This window comes from Nomascus leucogenys, chromosome 11 (genome assembly GCF_006542625.1).
Source record: "Nomascus leucogenys isolate Asia chromosome 11, Asia_NLE_v1, whole genome shotgun sequence".
NCBI lineage: Eukaryota > Metazoa > Chordata > Mammalia > Primates > Hylobatidae > Nomascus > Nomascus leucogenys.
In genome coordinates, this window is record NC_044391.1 from 12,646,704 (window position 1) to 12,665,748 (window position 19,045).

The window sequence follows — 19,045 nt, forward strand, 5'->3', positions numbered from 1 at the left end:
GCCAATCCCTCATTACTCCAATCCCTATTGTAGATAATTTTTTATTAAAAAATAAACTTTCCCTGTTCAAAATGCTGTATTTTTTCTGCCTTCTGGTTGAACCCAGACTGACACAAATGTATAGGGTAGATGAGAGAAGTGATTAGTTACCACTGCCAATATGACAGCAGCAATCCTGAGTTAAAAGTGGTCTGCAACGAATCTGATAAACAACTTAAAGAAATTGGAATTTGAAAGTTATGTTTCAATTAGATTTTTGAATTGTTTACCAATCACATTCATCTAGGATTTCTGTTGTCACTACCACTGCTAATTGAAATTAACTGTGATATATATTACTATGTTCAATAAAATGTATATCTTTCTTTAAGGAAAGAAAAAAGTTAAAAGGCTATAATTTACAGTATGAGCCAGACTATTACATTTTAATATTGTTTATAACCTTAGGTGGTTTATATTTTAAAATATTAATAATCTTCTCTTAGAGGTTTTCTGAGGTATTTACTCTTAGGTAGTATCCCTTGAGTAAACCAAATTAAGATATTAATGTTATGGTAAAATTGAACAACATAATTTCTTCTGTGATATTACTAATTCCCTTGTTGTAAAATCCCATCATGTCATTTAAATCGTTCATTCCTTATATAGGCTCAGAATTACGAAAGATCAAAGAGTAAAAAGGCTAATAACCATACAAGTTAATTCCCTGAAATAATCAGTTTCATAACCATGCACAGTGAAAGCTGCATGTTTACAGAGGGAAAGAGAACTTCCAAAATTCCCGTAAAAAGTGAAATGTTGCTCAGTTTAGATGACTTTTTAGTGTTCCAGGAAGATTTGGGGATGGGCAGAAGAGAGAACTGAAAATTACAGTCCACGATGTAGATGTCTCCTTTTTGAATATCATTAAAGGCGATAACAATGATTTATAGGAATGTTTTCCCCTGACCAAAAATGAACTGTGTGTCCTCTACTAAATCTACTGGTCTACCATTTACTTCACCTGATACATAGGATGTGTTACGGGTGTTATCAAATTGTTGATTGAAGCAGGTATTTACTTGTACATTAACTCAGAATACTGATATATGTAATGGGAAAATATTCTTGAGAAAGTACGCAGATTTTAGTGCCATTTTCTGGTTAATATGGTCTAAAAATAATAGCAAAGTACCCGTTTTTTTTTTTTTTTATTTCAGCTGCTAGGAAAGAATAAAGCCAATAATGATGCATTGAGGACTGATTCTCTTGGTAGAAACATCAAATGACAGCTAATTGCATTTCCCAATTAAAAAGTTCAAATGTATTTTTTCTAATTCTAAAAACTTCACAGTCTTAGTCTCATGATAATTTTAAAAAGTAAATTTCATATACTCAACAATGCCTTTAAAAGTCACTCCTGGTCCTTTGCCTAGATCTAATTGGTGGACCATTATTTTCGGTTTGTCTCAATCATCTCCTATAGAGTATTAGTCATGGCTCTGAACTGCATGCAAGCCAAGATAATAAATTGGGACTATTTTCAAGCCCAAATTATTTCACTAAATGTGTACTGCATAGCTCACAAAATTTCCATAAATTTCAGTGTTGCTCAATTACTGTCATCCCAGAATGGATCCTCCACAGTCCCTAATTTGCACCATGGCTCCAATAACCAAGTTCAGGGTAGATGACAGTCATTAGAAGAATGTGGCTTATACCCACACCAAGGTGCCAAAAAATCTAGGAAAGCAAATAGCTGGCCTTTTCAGATTTTGAGTTATCTGCTCCCGAATAAAACTTTTAACCTGGGAAATACTTGACGTATAGGAAGAAGATTCTATGTTAGCCATGGCGGCACAAATGCCTTAATGAAAAATCTGATATCTTTTGTATCTTAGTAAAGTACTTCTAACTCAAATAACAGGCTAAGTTGTGCAGGGTGTGGAGAGTGATAGTGCATGGATAGATTCTGCTCCAGGCAGTTATGCAGTCTTAAAGCTGGCAGAGCTTTTGCCTCCTTCAGCACTTGGATTCCAAGGGCATCCAGGACATTGGGCTTGCAGCTGCTAGATGGAAGGAGGAAGTGTGGAGAAAGCACAGTCAAGTCCTAACAATCTCAGGCTGGAAGTGACACATATTACTTTCACTCATTTTCTATTGGTATGAACTTGTCATATGGTCCTACAGAAACAAAAAGGTGGGAGAAATGTAGTCCCTGGCTAGGGAGTCTTATTTAAAAGAAAATTTCCCAGTGGAATGGGAAGACAGAACTTTGGCGGACAGCTAGCAACCCTGGTCACAGGTACAAATGGACAATTTACAAATGAGTAATATCCAGTACCTATTAGAACATCAAATTTTCTGTACTCAGCAATGTCTTCAAGTAATCCACCACAGAGATGATGGAGATGAGGATAAGCTAAATTTAGAATCTAAACAAATAAAACATACCAGTATTAAGAATTATTTCTAGACTAAATTTTAGGACTGAGGTGGCTTGCACAAGAAATTTACTGGTGAAAAGAACAACAACTAGAAGTCATCTGGGCATTGTTGTTGATGCTGTGTTACTAACGAAACCACAAACCTGATCTGCAGAAATGTTGTAGTTGAACCCTAAAGCACCTTTTGGGCTCTAAACCTGCGCCAGTAACAGCAAGCGATAAAAGCTGTTTAGCCTCAAGCACACCCCTTCAGATGCGTCAGAAAGTGTTTTAGACAAGCTAGTTACTCCTAGAGAACACTACCAGAAACAGTGAGATGAGCTAACCAAGAAACGTAGCTTTATGCAAAAGTAGGATATCTTTGTATTTCTTGCCTGATAGAATGAGATAGGGTGAATGGGTCAGTGATTGCTCTGTATTTCTCACTCTCATTTTACAGTTGGGAGTTTTTATTGTAGTTACCCAGCAGACATGACCAATGAATATTATATATTTGGGCAGCAATGAGAATAGGGTAGAGAAAATAACTGGCATAATGCTGTATTATAGGTAGTCAAATGAGGAAACATCCTACCTGATGGAGAGAACTGCATGTGACCCAGAGATCCTAGATTTTATTCATTTGTTGAGACTTTACATCATCTATGGGGAGGAGCTGAATATGTTCTACACGTGGGAAAAAATGGTATGCACAGATACTTGAAATGCCAGAAGAATGGACTGTAACAGGGCTTCAATATGCATTTCCTCCTCCTTCCTTCTAGTAAAAGTCCTCAGGACTGCCCTGCCAGAAACTATACTTTTCAGTTTCTCTTGTCATGATGTAGCCATGTGATCAAATTCTAGTAGACAGGATGTGAGCAAAAGTGATATATGCATGACTCTTCAATCACTCTTGTTGCCTTCTACTAATTTTCCCATGTTCTTTTGGCCTCAAAAGTTTTATAGGTCGGGCGCGGTGGCTCACGCCTGTAATCCCAGCACTTTGGGAGGCCGAGGCGGACAGATCACGAGGTCAGGAGATCGAGACCATCCTGGTTAACACAGTGAAACCCCGTCTCTACTAAAAATACAAAAAATTAGCCGGGCTACTCCTGGGGCTGAGGCAGGAGAATGGCGTGAACCCGGGAGGCGGAGCTTGCAGTGAGCCGAGATTGCGCCACTGCACTCCGGGCTGGGCGAAAGAGCGAGACTCTGTCTCAAAAAAAAAAAAAAAAAAAAAAAAGTTTTACGGTGGTATTGAGCCCATTTTAATCAGACAGATGAGGACAACAACCTAAGGAATGGCAGATAGCTGAAACCTCAGTTGCTGGACAACATCATGGACCAGGGTTACCCTAAGCACTGATTTACCTATTCGGTAGGAATTTTTCCTGAGAGTATTTTTTAAATGTTTCTTTTGTTATATATTGATTATTAGGTAAGTGAATCAGTACCTTGATACATGTCAGGACTTTTCTCAATCATGCCAACATGGGTCAAGTATTAAAGCTATGAGAATGCACAGGAGGCAAAATCTTCATGTGGTGTTTTGAATAACTGATGGAGTACAATTGGAATGTTCGTAACACAAAGAGATGATGAACACTTGAGGTGATGAATACTCCACTAACCCTGATGTATTATTACACATTATATGCTTGTATCAAAATTATATACCTGCTATGTGCCCATAAAAATTAAAAATAAAAAACTTTTAAAAATTCTGCTTCACTGTATTGCTCTCATTCCCATGTATTTTTAGGAGAGTATTATTTTGTCCCCAGGAAACTGCTTATTGCTATATAAGATTTCTAGTGAGTCCCAAATAAACGGTCCCAAGTAATCAGTTACTTTTGAAAAATAACAATCATTCCCAGATGAAATTTTCAAATGCTGAATGTCTAAAGCATTATGGCTTAGAACCATCAAGGAGTTCACAAGCAGAAGATAAGACAGGAAAGCAAGCATTCCGGGTGAGTAAATGTTAATATGAAGAGTCCATTCTCTTGTCATTTTGAAACTGTCTTCCCTGGTTGGACCTAGCCTAGTGTAGAAATTAAAACCATGAATTTGGGAACCAGCCTACCTGGATTTTTCACTGGGTTCATGAATTTGGATAAATTAACCTTTTTTCAGTAAAATGGGACTAATAACGCCACTTACTAGGATTACAGCTAAGACTTAACGAATTTTACACATAAACACTTAGAACCATAGTTGGCACAAAATAAGCACTCCATTTACAGATACCTGAAACAGTATCACTGAGTCACTGGAACTACTTATAGATTATATTTAAAAATAGATTTTTATAAGATATGCTTAGATGTTAACCACTTAAAAACATATTCCTGTGACTGGGGCTTGAACATGATACTATTTCCCCATCCCATTCCATCTCCCTGATGCAGGCTGGTGTTACACAGTCAATGAAACTTTCTAGGAATCTAAAAACTGACTTCGTGATATTAACCTCATGGAGAATACTGACATAGATGAGAGGATGGGCAAGATGTGCAGACAGGGACCTAGAAAATAGTAACTTTATGTTCCTTAACATTCTCCAACTGCTTGTTCTCCTTCTTTCATTTTTATTTAGAAACTGATCCTCTAAAATTCTACTCTAAAACTCTTTCAGTTCTAGTACTTATGATCTTGACTTGTTTATCCAGCTTAAAAAATACCTATTATACACTATATGCACGGAACTGTGTTAGGTGATATGAGGCATACAAATATGTAATTAACTCTCACTGCATAGATTGCAATGGCTTTTAAAATGGCATATGCAAAATAAATTCTGGAAGAAGGTAAAATTCGCTATCTATTGTAATATACACAAAAAACAAAATTATCTGAGAGAATGAAATAAAGGAAGATTGCTTTGGGGCAAGTCTTCATATGTTGGTATTTTATATTTAATTTTTTTGAGATGGAGCTTCACTGTTGTTGCCCAGGCGAGAGCGCAACGGTGCGATCTTGGATCACTTGAACCTCTGCCTCCTGGGTTCAAGTGATTCTCCTGCCTCAGCCTACCGAGTAGCTGGGATTACAGGCGCCCACAACCACAGCTGGCTAATTTCTGTATTTTTAGTAGATACGGGGTTTCATCATGTTGACCAGGCTGGTCTCGAACTCCTGACCTCAAGTGATCCGCCTGCCTCGGCCTCCCAAAATGCTTTGATTACAGGCGTGAGCCCTCACTCTCGGCCTGCATTTTATTTTGAATGAATAAGATGCATACGACCAGAGATGGGCTCGAGGAACTATGCACATAGAGATACAAAAACAAAAAGGCAGATTTGTAGAATAGAAAACAAAACAAAAAAATTAAAAGCAGAGAAAATGTAATACAGGTGTAAACAATAAAGTTTGAACTGTACATTAAGAGATAAAACTGGAGACATAGATTGAGTTAGAATCTTTGGATGGTCTGAATGTCATGGTAAGAGAGCCAGATGCCATTAACTAGACAATGCCAGCTTGCATAATTCACCAGACAGCTGATAATCTAACTCTACCCCACATCACTTTTATTACTTTTTTATTTTTTGATATGGAGTCTCAGTCTTTTGCCCAGGCTTGAGTGCAGTGGTGGGATGTAGGCTCACTGCAACCTTTTCTTCCCAGGTTCAAGCAATTCTCTTGCCTCAGCCTCCTGAGTAGCTGGGATTACAGGTGCCCGCCATCACACCTGGCTAATTTTTGTATTTTTAGTAGAGATGAGGTTTCACTATGTTGGCCAGGCTGGTCTTGAACTCCTGACCTCAGATGATCCTCCCTCCTTGGCCTCCCAAACTGCTGGGATTACAGGCATGAGCCACTGTGCCTGATCCTCCACATCATTTTGAATAATTTTACTAGCTCTTTGTTTGCATTATATTTTAACGTGTTTAAAAGTTTTCCTTTTCATCCACTTGTGAACTCCTCCAGAGAAAAATCTTCTCTTACTGGTATTAGAATCCTCAGGATATCTGTTCCTTCAGAAACAGGAGTTCTGCCTTGTTCTTATCAGTCTTTCCTCCTTTGTCCAGACTTAATTACACTGATTTAATCAAATAATTTTGAATTTTAATTTTGTTTCTGGGCAGTGCGTCTCGGTATCTAGGATATTCAGATGATATCACTATATCGGTTGGAGAGTGACTTTGATATTTCCACTGTAATATTTCCAGAATTTTTTTTTAAATTATACTTTAAGTTCTGGGGTACTTGTGCACAATGTGCAGGTTTGTTACATAGGTACACATGTGCCATGTCAGTTTGCCACACCCATCAACCCGTCATCTACATTAGGTATTTTTCCTCATGCTATCCCTCCCCTAGTCCTCCATCCCAACAGACCCCAGGTGTGTGATGCTCCCCTCCCTGTGTCCATGTGTTCTCATTGTTCAACTCCCACTTATGAGAACATGCGGTGTTTGGTTTTCTCTATTTCCAGAAGTTTTCTCAAACTTCTTATAAACAATGGGCAGAAACCCATACACAGATACATGGTATTACAGCCGAGAATAAATCACCATAATTAAAAAAAAAAGCCCTTATTACAAAGTGGATTACTGGTAATACTGAAGATGCCAGATAACACACTTAAAACATTTTTACTTAAAGGGATATCTGTCTGTCAGCAGGAGTAGCAGTCAACAAGGACAAGTTGGGAAGCTAAATGAAACGCTCAATAAAGTAAATGGTACACAAACATTTAATCCTTTAGATTTCACATAATGCAGTCACTGAGTGACTTGGAAATAAGCGTGAGCACAGTAAGTTCTATGAGGCAAGTGTTGGGGAGGATTTACTGAGAAATAATGTTAGATATGTGCTACATAGACAAAAACATAAAGCCTGACAGAGAAACATGTTTCTTATTTTTGTAAGCAAATAAATTCAATTAGATGACAATAATGACATCGCTAAAAACATAAAACAAACTATGATTCTACGGGAACAAGTTTCCTAGTTCTGTAAGTGAAAATCTTAGATGATGGTGATTGATAGATTTCTTTACAAGTTTATATTTAGCATACCTGAGAAAGTGCTTGAAACATCTGATTTTTTGACAAAAAATCTTTTTAATTTTTCATAATCAAGTATACTGAACATAAATGAATTACACAGCAAAGATGTTCTATGCATTTAAAAATGAATGGCATAAGTACAGAAATTTGGTAACACAAAGAAAAAAGAAACAGGTTGAGAGATATATCTTAGAAGTTGAAAACAGCTAAAGTTTTTTAGCAATACTTATTTACATATTTTGCGTATAGTGTTATCCCCATTCAAATTACAAATGGCTCTCATTTTCATATTACCATCCTATTTACCTACTCTAATCTGTGAGCAATAAAATCAATCATTTAGTCAGTTTAGGTATGACTGAATCCTTGGTTGACCATAAGGTGAACAATTATTACAACCCTTACCTGTGAAAAATAAGACAAATTCAGGTAAGAGATAAGGTTATACAAAATGCAACAAAAATGCTACAGAATTGCCTTCATAATCAGGGTGAAATCAGAATTTTAAAACAGTATGTCATCCTTTTGTGTATGCGTAAGATGCAATCCCACACAACACAACTGGTGGATAGTATATAGCAAAGAAAACCACGTAATACGAAACCAGTGCTTGAGCGTAAAAAGAGCTATTTGTACCCTCTTGTCAACACCTCACACTTTATTGTTCTCAGTTAAACTCATCACTTTACTCCCAAAATAAAAACTTTTGATTTTTAATGTTAGTAAACAGCTTTGATATTCTCATCCATTCAACTTAAAAAATGATACTCAACTGACACTCTACATCAGTCATTAAATTCATGTTTTTAAAAAATAAAGTCTGATATCATCATTTCTATTTAAGAATTCTTAATTCCTATTTGATCCCTTGTTCAGATCTTTAAACACATCTGGCCATTAAAATAGCATATCTTCTGGTCAAGCTTCCCCAAGTCTTTCTCCTTCTAATCATATTAAGTGCTTTAATCATTGCATTACAGTGCCCAAAATGTTTGTGGTACTTTGCCTACACATTAAATCCCAAACCATTCTGACATTCAAGGCCACATAGTCTACCATTAATAAACCTTTTGATTCAATATTACTTTTTCTGTAACAAAACTATTGGATTAACTGACCTCACTAGTCTCCAACACTGGTTGTTCATCTCCTTATATTTTTATTTTATGCCATTCTTCCCTCCAGAAACATTTTGCCTTTTCTTCTTCATTGACTTGGTTTTCAATCCAAAGTTCATAAACCTCTTATATGACTCTAATCCATAATTAACTCTTCTTTTTCAAAATTTCTATAGCAAATCTATTGCTAGTCTATTTAAGTGACTTGGCATTTAATCACTTAATAATTTGTATTGCAATCTAAATTTAAGATGTATTTAATTTAGATGTGTAAGTTTTGACTACCTAATTAGATTTAAATTTTCTAAAAGGCAGAAACAACTTGTTATTTTAAAACACAAATGTCCACATAGTAACCATAGCAGAGATGCTTTTTGTTCCCCAATATGTTTTCCTTTCCTCAGTACAGCCCCCTGCCATTTAGCTGGATATATGGCCATTTTGAAGGTAAATATGACCAAGAGATCACTAAATTCTGGCCAGAAACAAATGAAAGAAAATGCTTTATGTGATTTCCAGGAAGTTCCCTTAAAAAGGGGGCACAGAAGAATACCATTCTTTGCTCCTAATAAAGAGCACAAGTAACAACGATAGACTCTAAGGCAGATCCCATGCTCTGAGAATGACAGAGTAATGAGATCTGGGTGCAGACCCCTTATTTGTGTAGTTTCCCTACCTGCCCCAGTCTGTGTTAACTCTGATTGACATGAATAAAAACCAAACTTCCATAGTGTTAAAAATCACTATTATTTTGGATTTTCTTCAATTGGTAGCTAGTAAGAGTCCTAACTAATACACTGGACTTTAATAATTATTAGCATAAAATGTAATAAACACTTTAATTTTAAGTTTATATAATGATCAACAAATATATACATTTATAGTTGAACTATGTGTCCATAAACCAATGTTAAAGTAAAAAAAAAAAATCAGGCATTTTTAGAGAAAACCAAAAGAGTACTTCTATAAATACTATAAATGTTGAGGCTCCACTGCTATCCCGTTTTCTTCTAGTTGGCTAAAAATAGATCGAATGCTTCGTTTATGACTAAACTTTAAAAAGTATTCTTTGGACTACCTTGTCATCTGCTATTTGATGCTTAAAATATTCCTAAATTATTGTTCAAAAAGTGGTACACAATTTAAGAGCTATTGGCTACCTGTATGGAAAAAAAAGTCACTCCATATACTTTGTAAGAGATTCTTTTGTATTTTATTCCAGCAAAATCCTAGCAGAAATAGCAACAAGAAGATGTCTCTCAGAATTCTATTTTACATTAACTTCATACACATTAGGTTCCTTTATTATAATCTCATAGTTTTGAAATTAAAAAATGAGGTAGGGCAGAGAAAGAACAAATAATAAGATATTAAGTAAACATCATACGGAGATGAAGTAGATTTTTAGTTTTCTTTTTTAATAAATACAACTAATTGTCTAAAAAAAAGAGTAAGTGCTGGCTACATTGGCATTTCAATGAGCCACTGATTCCTAATAACAATCCCAATTACTGCAACAATTGGTACAATTTCAGGAGATATTAACAGGTGAAATGACCAGTTTGTACCTATTGTTTTTATGATGCATAAGAATTCACAAAGTTGATAGCTATTGAAAGCAGTTTTTAATAGCTTTAAAGTTAATTTGTATAAATAAGTTAAGAGCTTCTAACGGAAAGAACTTACAAGATAAACTGATTTTCCAGTGAGCACATATTCAAGGAAGACATCATTAAATATGAGTTCCTAATCACATCTATGTCATGAGCTAGCTGTATGACTAGGGCTAGTCACTCTACTTATCTTGCAAAACAAAGACTGTGGATGTAGCAAATGCGACAGCAGGCTACAAGCAGATAAAATTGGTGCTTGCTTTGGAAATCATCTTGTTCAATCATCCCAAGTTACTGATGAAGAAATAGGTACAGAAATATAATATGACTTAGTTAAAGTACAAAGTGACGCTGATGACAGCTTTTATGTGAACCTAGTCTACCTACCTTCCAAGAAGGAGAGGAGAAAGAGGAAGAAGAAAGAGGGTGGAGAAAGAGGAAAAAAAGAAAAAAGAAGTGAGAAGAAAAAGGACAGACACCAATGATTTTCATAGCTTATTTCCATATACATCAATGAAATTATAAAGCAGGTTCATGTTCAGTCCAAGGACAGATATTAAGAGTTTAAATCTCCATTAATTATGAAACTACTGTTTTGAGTCAGCACTGCATAGGTACCTTTATATTATGCCAGCTCTAGAGATCTCACTGGAAGTCAGTGTTTCCGTGTATTTTAAATAATCTGATAAATGAAAATCATGAGAGTACTCCAACTTTCCCCTACATCTGGGCAATATGCTCCAAACAGATTTAATGCTTCTTATTCTCTTAACAATTCTACCATCTAAGCATTGTTATCCTCCTTGTTTCACAGCTGAGGTCAATGAGGGTTTTCCAAAGGTCATCATCATACAACGTATGCTGGTGGAGGTGGGGTTTATATTCTGGCTATCTGGTTTAAGAATATAATTACTGTGGAATCTAAAAAAGTAGATCTTGGCTGGGTGTGGTGGCTCACACCTTTAATCCCAGCACTTTGGGAGGCTGAGGTAGGTGGATCACCTGAGGTCATGAGTTTGAGACCAGCCTGGCCAACATGGCGAAACCCCATCTCTACTAATAATACAAAAATTAGCCAGGCATGGTGGCGTGCATCTGTAATCCCTGCTACTCGGGAGGCTGAGGCAGGAGAATCACTTGAACCCTGGGGCAGAGGTTGCAGTGAGCTGAGATTACGCCACTGCACTCCAGCCTAGGTGACAGAGTGAGACTCTGTCTCAAAAAAAAAAAAAAAAAAAAAAAAAGTTGATGTCATAGAATACAGAGTCTATAATGGTGGTTACCAAAGATTGGGGTGGTTACAAGGGAGGAAGAAATGGGGAGATGTTGGTCAAAGGACGCCTAATTACAGTTAGAGAGGAGGAATAAATTCAAGACATCTATTATATAAATGGTGACTTTAGTTAATGATGATATATAGACCATAATAATAACTATGTTAGGTGAGGCTTTGTTAATTAGCTAGATTTAACCATTGTACAATGTGTGTGTGTGTGTGTGTGTGTGTCTCAAAACTTATACATGATATTATCTTTCAATTAAATTTTTAATTTTATTTTTAATTATTATGGGTACTTAATATTGATGGGGTTAAAATATATATATTTGTGTGTATATATATACACACACACATATATACGTATATATACACACACACACATATATACGTATATATATACACACACACATATATACGTATATATATATACACACACATACACATATATACACACACATATATATATACATATATATACACACACAAATAAATTGCTCACCTGCCTCATGGTATGTGACTCTGGCTTTAAGTAGCATATTAATAATCAACAAGAATATTTTTTAGCTTCTATTGTGAATCAGAAAGTTCTAGTTCCCGCAAAACATTTTATTTTCAATAGCTCTATGGCAAGTATTCGCTTACAAAAATAAAAATAGGTAGCTTAGAGAATTTAAAAATGAAAATTATAAAATTCTATATATCTGGATGAATAGGCTTTGCTTGATCTTTACAATACTGTGAAGTAATGGGGAAGCTGACTTTCCCATATTACAAATATAGAAACTGAAAGCCTGAAAGAGAAGGTTGATGAATTTAGCAAAAAGAAATACAAATCAGTTAAGTTTGAATTTCAATAAAAAATAAATACCTTCTTAGTAAAAGTGTATCACAAATATTGCATGAAGCATACTTACACTAAAAAGTTATTCATTGCTTATTTGAAATTTACATTTAATTGGACATCCTTTATCATATCTGGCAACCCTATAGAAAAGTGACCTAAGGCCACCAGCTAAAATCCATCTCTTCTGACCAGTTTCACTATGTGGTGCTATTGCCTGACTTTATAGCTCAGACATGTTTAGATTCCTTCCAGAGTTCTATTTCAGTTTCCTTGTCAACTCTCTGTAAGCTTCAATTATGTTCTTTAATGTCCGAGATAAAGAGAAAGCTGCATTTAGGCAAAATTATTCTAGTTGACATGCACTATTGTAGAAATGCCTACTGTTTCCGATTTTCAAAGTACTTTTCATCATATTATCTCATGGATCACAATAACCCCTAGGGGATAAAATGCAGAGTAATTAAGGTTCCACTTTTTCAAATTTAATGATTAGGTCTCAGCAAGTTTAGGAGACCTACCTAGGTTCTCACAGCTAGCAGGGATAGCCTAGCCTGAGGGTCAAGTCTTCCATGTAAAATTAAGTAGAAGTAACATATGTGCTGTTGCCATTTATTGTTAAGATAATTAAAATACTGAAAGACTATTTTTGACCTCTGGTTTAACATACAGTAAACAGGGGTGAGTCCTTCTATATTATTTTGCTTCTATCAAAATAATATGATAAGTACATATAGTCTCCCCAAATTTTTTTTAATCATGTCATTTCAACAAAGCTGTGTTTTTGTGTTAAAAACACAGTCTTGCAAAAACAGAAACACAATCACCCACTTTTAAAATTATGACATTGTCTCAATGTCTTTACTAAATACTTGGTTCTATTATATCATTATTGTCATAAAGAGCAACTCGGTAACAGATTCACTAAACTAAAATCCTTTCAAGTGTATTCCCTAGCAGTCAAGTGGGCTATTTTAAAGACCTTCCTGTAACAGGTAAATGAATTCAGCCTGTTATTTGGTGAGTCACTTTGCTTGCCAAACTCTTACTTAAAACCTAGGTATTGTGAGTGGGCACATGGTTGCTTCCACAGCTAATGTTTTGGAAAGACTAATGCAGGACTTTTCTCGGTCACTTTGCCAGCCAGAGACCTCCGGCCAGTGATGCCCCTGCCCAGGCCTTGCTTGGGTCCGGGTTCACCGCAGGAGACACCCTATCTACTCTGCCTGCTGGTCAGCACCTGGCCTGCACTCCAGCGTAGATCTCACAGCTGCTGCGACTGTGCACCCAGCCTCTGGTGGGAGGGGGTGTGTCAGCAAGTGAGTGCAGGCTCCGGTCCGCCATTCCAAGTGCTGGCACAGAAGCGGGTTCTATTGGGGGCTTGTGGCTAGACCAGGCATGTCATAAGTGACTCTCATGGTGGACTCTGGCACCTCGAATGGGGAAACGTGGTGGCACCCAGGCAGGGGTGCCCCTGACCCCAAAGCATGTGTTACAGCATGCTAATTATTTAAGTCCCGCCATCTGCAGCCTGATGGATGGTGGCAGGTTAACAACGCTGTCAGTCCCTTGCTCCACTCTGGCCCACGGCTCCGGGGCTGGCTCAGCCCTGCCACTGCTTCCTGATGTGTCAGGCAGCTGTCCTCCACCAGCGGAGGGCAGAGGGCCATAGTGTTACAACCTTCTTTGTACCCGATTTCGTGGGTTCTTGACACACATCCAAGAAGAATGAGGTTACGCGGACAACTGAAGGGTGGGGAGGGCAGAGAAGAATCTTACTGAGCAATGAGAAAGCTCTTAGAGGAGAAGGAATGTATGGGTCATCCCCCTACCTGATGTCAGGTGGTCTCTTGCTCAGTGTGGTTGAGTCTGGAGCTTTTATGGACTCAGAATGGGGAGTTCATGTTGATTGGTTTGTAAGTATGCAAAAAGGCTAAAACAAAGGCACCTCTCAAAGGTGGTTATGACAGTGTAAAAAGCCAATTAGGAAAGGGTACATATATGTAAAATAGGTGAACAGTGGGGATCAATCAGAGGAAAGCACATCAAACAAGAAGGGAGGTTCTCAGTCTGGTCCGAGGATTTACCCCGGACTTGTAGCTAAGCTTTAAACTGTCTTCAGCTTGAGGGTAGTGTTTCACTGGAAACCCGTCCCATCTTCATAGATTTTTGTCTGTCTCCTACCTCTAACAAGACCACATGAATTCTGCTAAATATCTAAATATGTTTTCCAAGATGAAGTGAACAAATGTCAACACATTTGAAAATATATGATTAGCATTAAAAAATTAAAGCCATCATCCCTCCATTAGCATTTGAAATTAAAGAATTACAGAATATGTTTTATTAGTAATTTTTAAAGTTAACTGCTATTTGTTAAAAGAGCCATTTTTGAAAAGGGTTCATAATACAACTTATCTTTCCATCCACCTCTTGATCCCCATGTTTTCTCTCCCATTTTGCATGCATTCTTTCCTTCCTCTCCTCTTCTTGTTTTTCTCTTGTAACCCTTTTCTCTCTTCCTCTACATCATCATTTTATCTCTGCTACTGGGCTCTTGATTGCTCATTATCATCCTGTTTTCTTTTAATTATCATTTCCTTCTTTCCCTTACTTATATATGGAGTATTGTTATGATAAAGGATATATGAAAAGACTTAAAAGCTACATAATGCTGTAAGTTACTGACAAATATATTCTTATATTTGTATATTATAGGATAGGACATCAGATGTCTATTTCCTATATTTTAAATTATATCAGGTCTTACAATTTATAAATGTTTTATAAGACCTGATATAATTTTAAGGTTTATTACATCAGGTTTATTATGCGCATGAGTGGTGTTGTCTTTTTCCTTTATGTTGTCTTATATAAGTATTATATAACATAATACTCAAATTTTAAGTCTTCTGATAATAGTATTTAACATGTTAATAAATTAACAAGATTATGTTTAGAAGGGTTCTACTAAAGTGAACAATATTCCATAAAGGGAAAATTCCACTATTATAAACTACGTAATATATTCCCATCAGATAACAATACAAATATTTAATTATAACTCATTTTTTCAATATTTAAATCAAACTTGGCTTTTCCTAGTGTGTTGGACTTATGTGGAAAAAAATTATTACTGATTTTACCATCTGGCATCTGCAACCCTGCAGAAGTTACATGGTTTTTACCTAATTTGAGTACCATTCGTTCCACTGATATCCAGATACTTTCATTCATTGCTATAATATTACAATCCAAACTTATATATTTTCTAATTTTTATTTCACCCTTATTTTCTGCTGTGACTTTTTATATGAATAACTCAATTTGTTAAACATGTTTAGGACACCCAAGTCTCAAGAAGAATCATGCTGTTTAAGGTCATACTGTAGCCATTTAAAGACAAATTACCTAGCATGTATCCCATAACTCAGATCATGTTTGAGAAAGAAAATGCATTTTGTTTTTCAGTTGCTCTAAAAAATGGAGAAGGTAAAAACACCAATAGACATTTCACTTAAAGTGTTTTCAATAGGTTTTCAGGACGTCCTAGGAATTAATTTTTCATTTTGTTATAGAAATTACTATTTCTCCTTAGTCTTTTTTATAATACATATTTATAAAAAGATTTTTTCACTTTAACACAAATATATTCATCTTCATTGAGTATGTATGATCACTGAGATGCACTCAGAAGTAATATAACCTGACACATAAGAAAAACTCTATTTTCTTTGTGATTTCATTTTATTTCTTGCGCTACTCATTTTAACAGATCCACATCTACTGATTAAAGAAGCACATTAAACTTTTGTTACAAATTTCAATCACAGACCTAAAATCTGAAGTAAATATTTCAATTAATTTATAAAAATTCAATTCAATTCTCTAATGTGACTCACAGTTTGGTGCATGCTGAGCAGCTGGGCCTTTATCTCAGAGCTGTTTTAAGATTGACGGTAATTTCCTGTTCCAGGTATATACCTAAGGATACCTGCTCATGGTCTCACAGCAGCATGACCTGATTCCAGGTACCAATAACTCCAACTGCTCCTTAGGTATTTCAGTTTAAAGTGACTGTGGTCAATCTAAAGCCACGTAAAGAGGAATATTCTTTCCTTATAAAAGTAGTGTGATATAGTCATCTTTTTCTTACAATATCAGGGAAGATAACAGAGTATTCTCTAGAAACATTGAGGCTGGAACTTGACAGTGATTGAATCACTAAGCACCTACCTGGATAATATCGAGCCAGGCCAGTGGCACTGCCAAAAACCTGCCACAGCAATGAAGGGTCTTCCTCGCGATTTTTTTTGAAAACTTCATCTAAGGCACTTGTCCAGTTGAGTTCATTTAACACAATTGTTGCTAATGTAAGAGAGAGAAACAATTAATTAATTCAAATTTGTAATTAAAAACTGAATGTCTTCATTTATTTACAAAGTAATATAAAATATGTTCATTGTTCTACCTATAAAATAACTCTAATCCAGTGGTTATCAACAAGTTTTTGACATTTTAGAGGACAGTTTAACTGGATCTACTACCAACATGTACATAGTATTCATTGAAAGATGTTTTTTAAGAGGTTTATACTCTGAGAGAATTTCTGAAAACAAAACTTTATATGACAGTGTCCCTACTGACATTTTGGCCTGGGTTATTCTTTGTTGTGAGGTCTAATCCTGTGAAAATGTTTAGCAGCATCTCTGGCCTCTACCCACTAGATACTAGTACCTCCCCACCCCCAAGTTGTGACAAGCGAAAATGTCTCCAGACTGTCAGATGGCCCCTGCGGGCAAAATCACTCCGGCTTGAGAACTACTGTGACACATAAAATATGAGGAGAGATGAGTGGTACTCCTTTTTATCCTCAGAGGTAGTTCTGATGAAACCTATGGGGCACCTTAGGACAGAGTTTTAAGACCACAGTAATCAACTATTGATGACTCTCTGCGGCAGAGCAACATAAATTAGCCTGCTACCTTAAAAAAAAAAAAAGATGTCATTGAGCATAGCTTATTAACTATGTTTATAAAACAAAAATGTACATATTTTAGTAATGGGAAAATTTACTCAGAGGCTTGACAATATCAGTGTTAGAAACAAACTAGCTGACACTTTATCACTACCTTCATAAACATAAACAATAGTTTTTTTTTTCTCCTGGTTATTTCTATTAACAAGTAGAGCATGGTGCCGATAAGGGCCAGGTGATTGATTTGGATACGTATTTATAACTAGAAACTGATCTTGGATAGGTATTACAAACATATACCATTCATTACAATCAAAGAGAAGCAATCATAATGTAGGATATAATATGGGTTAAAATAGTGCATAATTTATAATTAAGAGCCTTCATGATCATAACTTCTCAAGTCTAGCATACTAAAAATTTAATTGGCCTAATATAACTTTCCCTTTACACAAAAAAATGGCATAGATAATTTTCTATGTAAAATATACACCATGCCCCCAGAGATTAGCAGATGGGGCCACATTGCATTTGACAATCTCTGACCAAGCCTGAACAGTGGAAATGTGCTTAGGATAAAGACTGGAGATACAGCTTAACTTTCTTCTATTTTTTTCTGTGATGACAGCAAATAAAAGAAATGAATGCTATCGTGGTTAAATCATGCACAAGCCTTTTTAAAGGTAAAATTAAAAACAGCGCCCATGAAACAAGACGCACAGCCTATGTGTTCATATTTTAGAGTTGTATCATTTACCAAAAAAGAAATCAACAAAAACAAGGTGATTGTGAAACTCTTCTGGGGCCAGCATGCTAAAGCAGTCCTCATTATTGAAAACTAACAAGATTTTCATCTTTATGGATGCGATTACTTTCAAAAAGATCAGTTGTGTGTGTGTGTGAATATTCATGAGCTGTGTCAGATCCATCGTGCATCTGAGATACTAGAGAATTCATATTCAAAAGCATGATCCAGTGAACACTAAGCGGCCAGTTATATGAGAATTTATATTCACAGAGATAACCTGAACTGATACCCACTATTCATGAATATTTATATCAATATACAAAATAGCATAGAAAGAGGAACACTGTGTTTTCTCTTAAACATTTATGACTTTTATAGTAACATTCTATTAAACAAATGTTTATTTATGATCCAGACAGACTTCATTAATCCCCAATCTATTCTATCTCTTTAATTTCCTTGATTCTTTCATTCATATTAGGCAATAACATCTAGTTATTTTTAATAAAGTTTTATTTGTTTTCAAGGCTGCTAACTTTTTCTTAGTTTTGTTTGATAACTCAACAGCTACTAAGTATTGGTACTGACACACTGATTGTGAATTATACTTTCATATACTGAGGGAAAAAGTCAAGCTCTAAAATACTCCTATTATTCTGGCGATATGTTTTAAAATTTCCAGTTGATGCTTTGAAATTTTTCTTTTTCAGACAAGCCATTACTCAGGTAGATTTCAAAATATTTTTCTCAAAATGTGTTCATCTACAAATGAGCAAATCATATAAAGAATTCCCAGACTAGGCACTAGAACTGCTTTTAAATTTGACTCAGAATGAAAGTATTGGTATTGCACACCTATCACATCAGTATGGTTTATAAACTTGATAATACTCAATGTGTAGTAAGACGTAAGAATACAGACACTTCCATGTGTTAGTGTATAGTTGTAGGGACTTTTTAATGCAATCATTATCCTATCAGTCACAGTCTTTTTATGGATGTCTAGAAATCAGAATTCAAAGAGGATCTGCCATAGGAATGC

The 19,045-nt window shown here is 35.7% G+C and overlaps 1 protein-coding gene across 4 annotated transcripts in view; it reads right to left on the minus strand.

Annotated features, from left to right (window-relative positions):
- Window positions 1-19,045, minus strand: part of CACNA2D1 (calcium voltage-gated channel auxiliary subunit alpha2delta 1) — a 504,363-nt gene that overhangs the window by 124,235 nt on the left and 361,083 nt on the right. For all 4 annotated transcript variants that reach the window (XM_030822006.1, XM_030822005.1, XM_030822007.1 and 1 more), the window contains one exon: window positions 16,514-16,645. In XM_030822006.1, coding sequence (XP_030677866.1) covers window positions 16,514-16,645 — 132 coding nt within the window. The remainder of the gene's footprint in view (window positions 1-16,513; window positions 16,646-19,045) is intronic.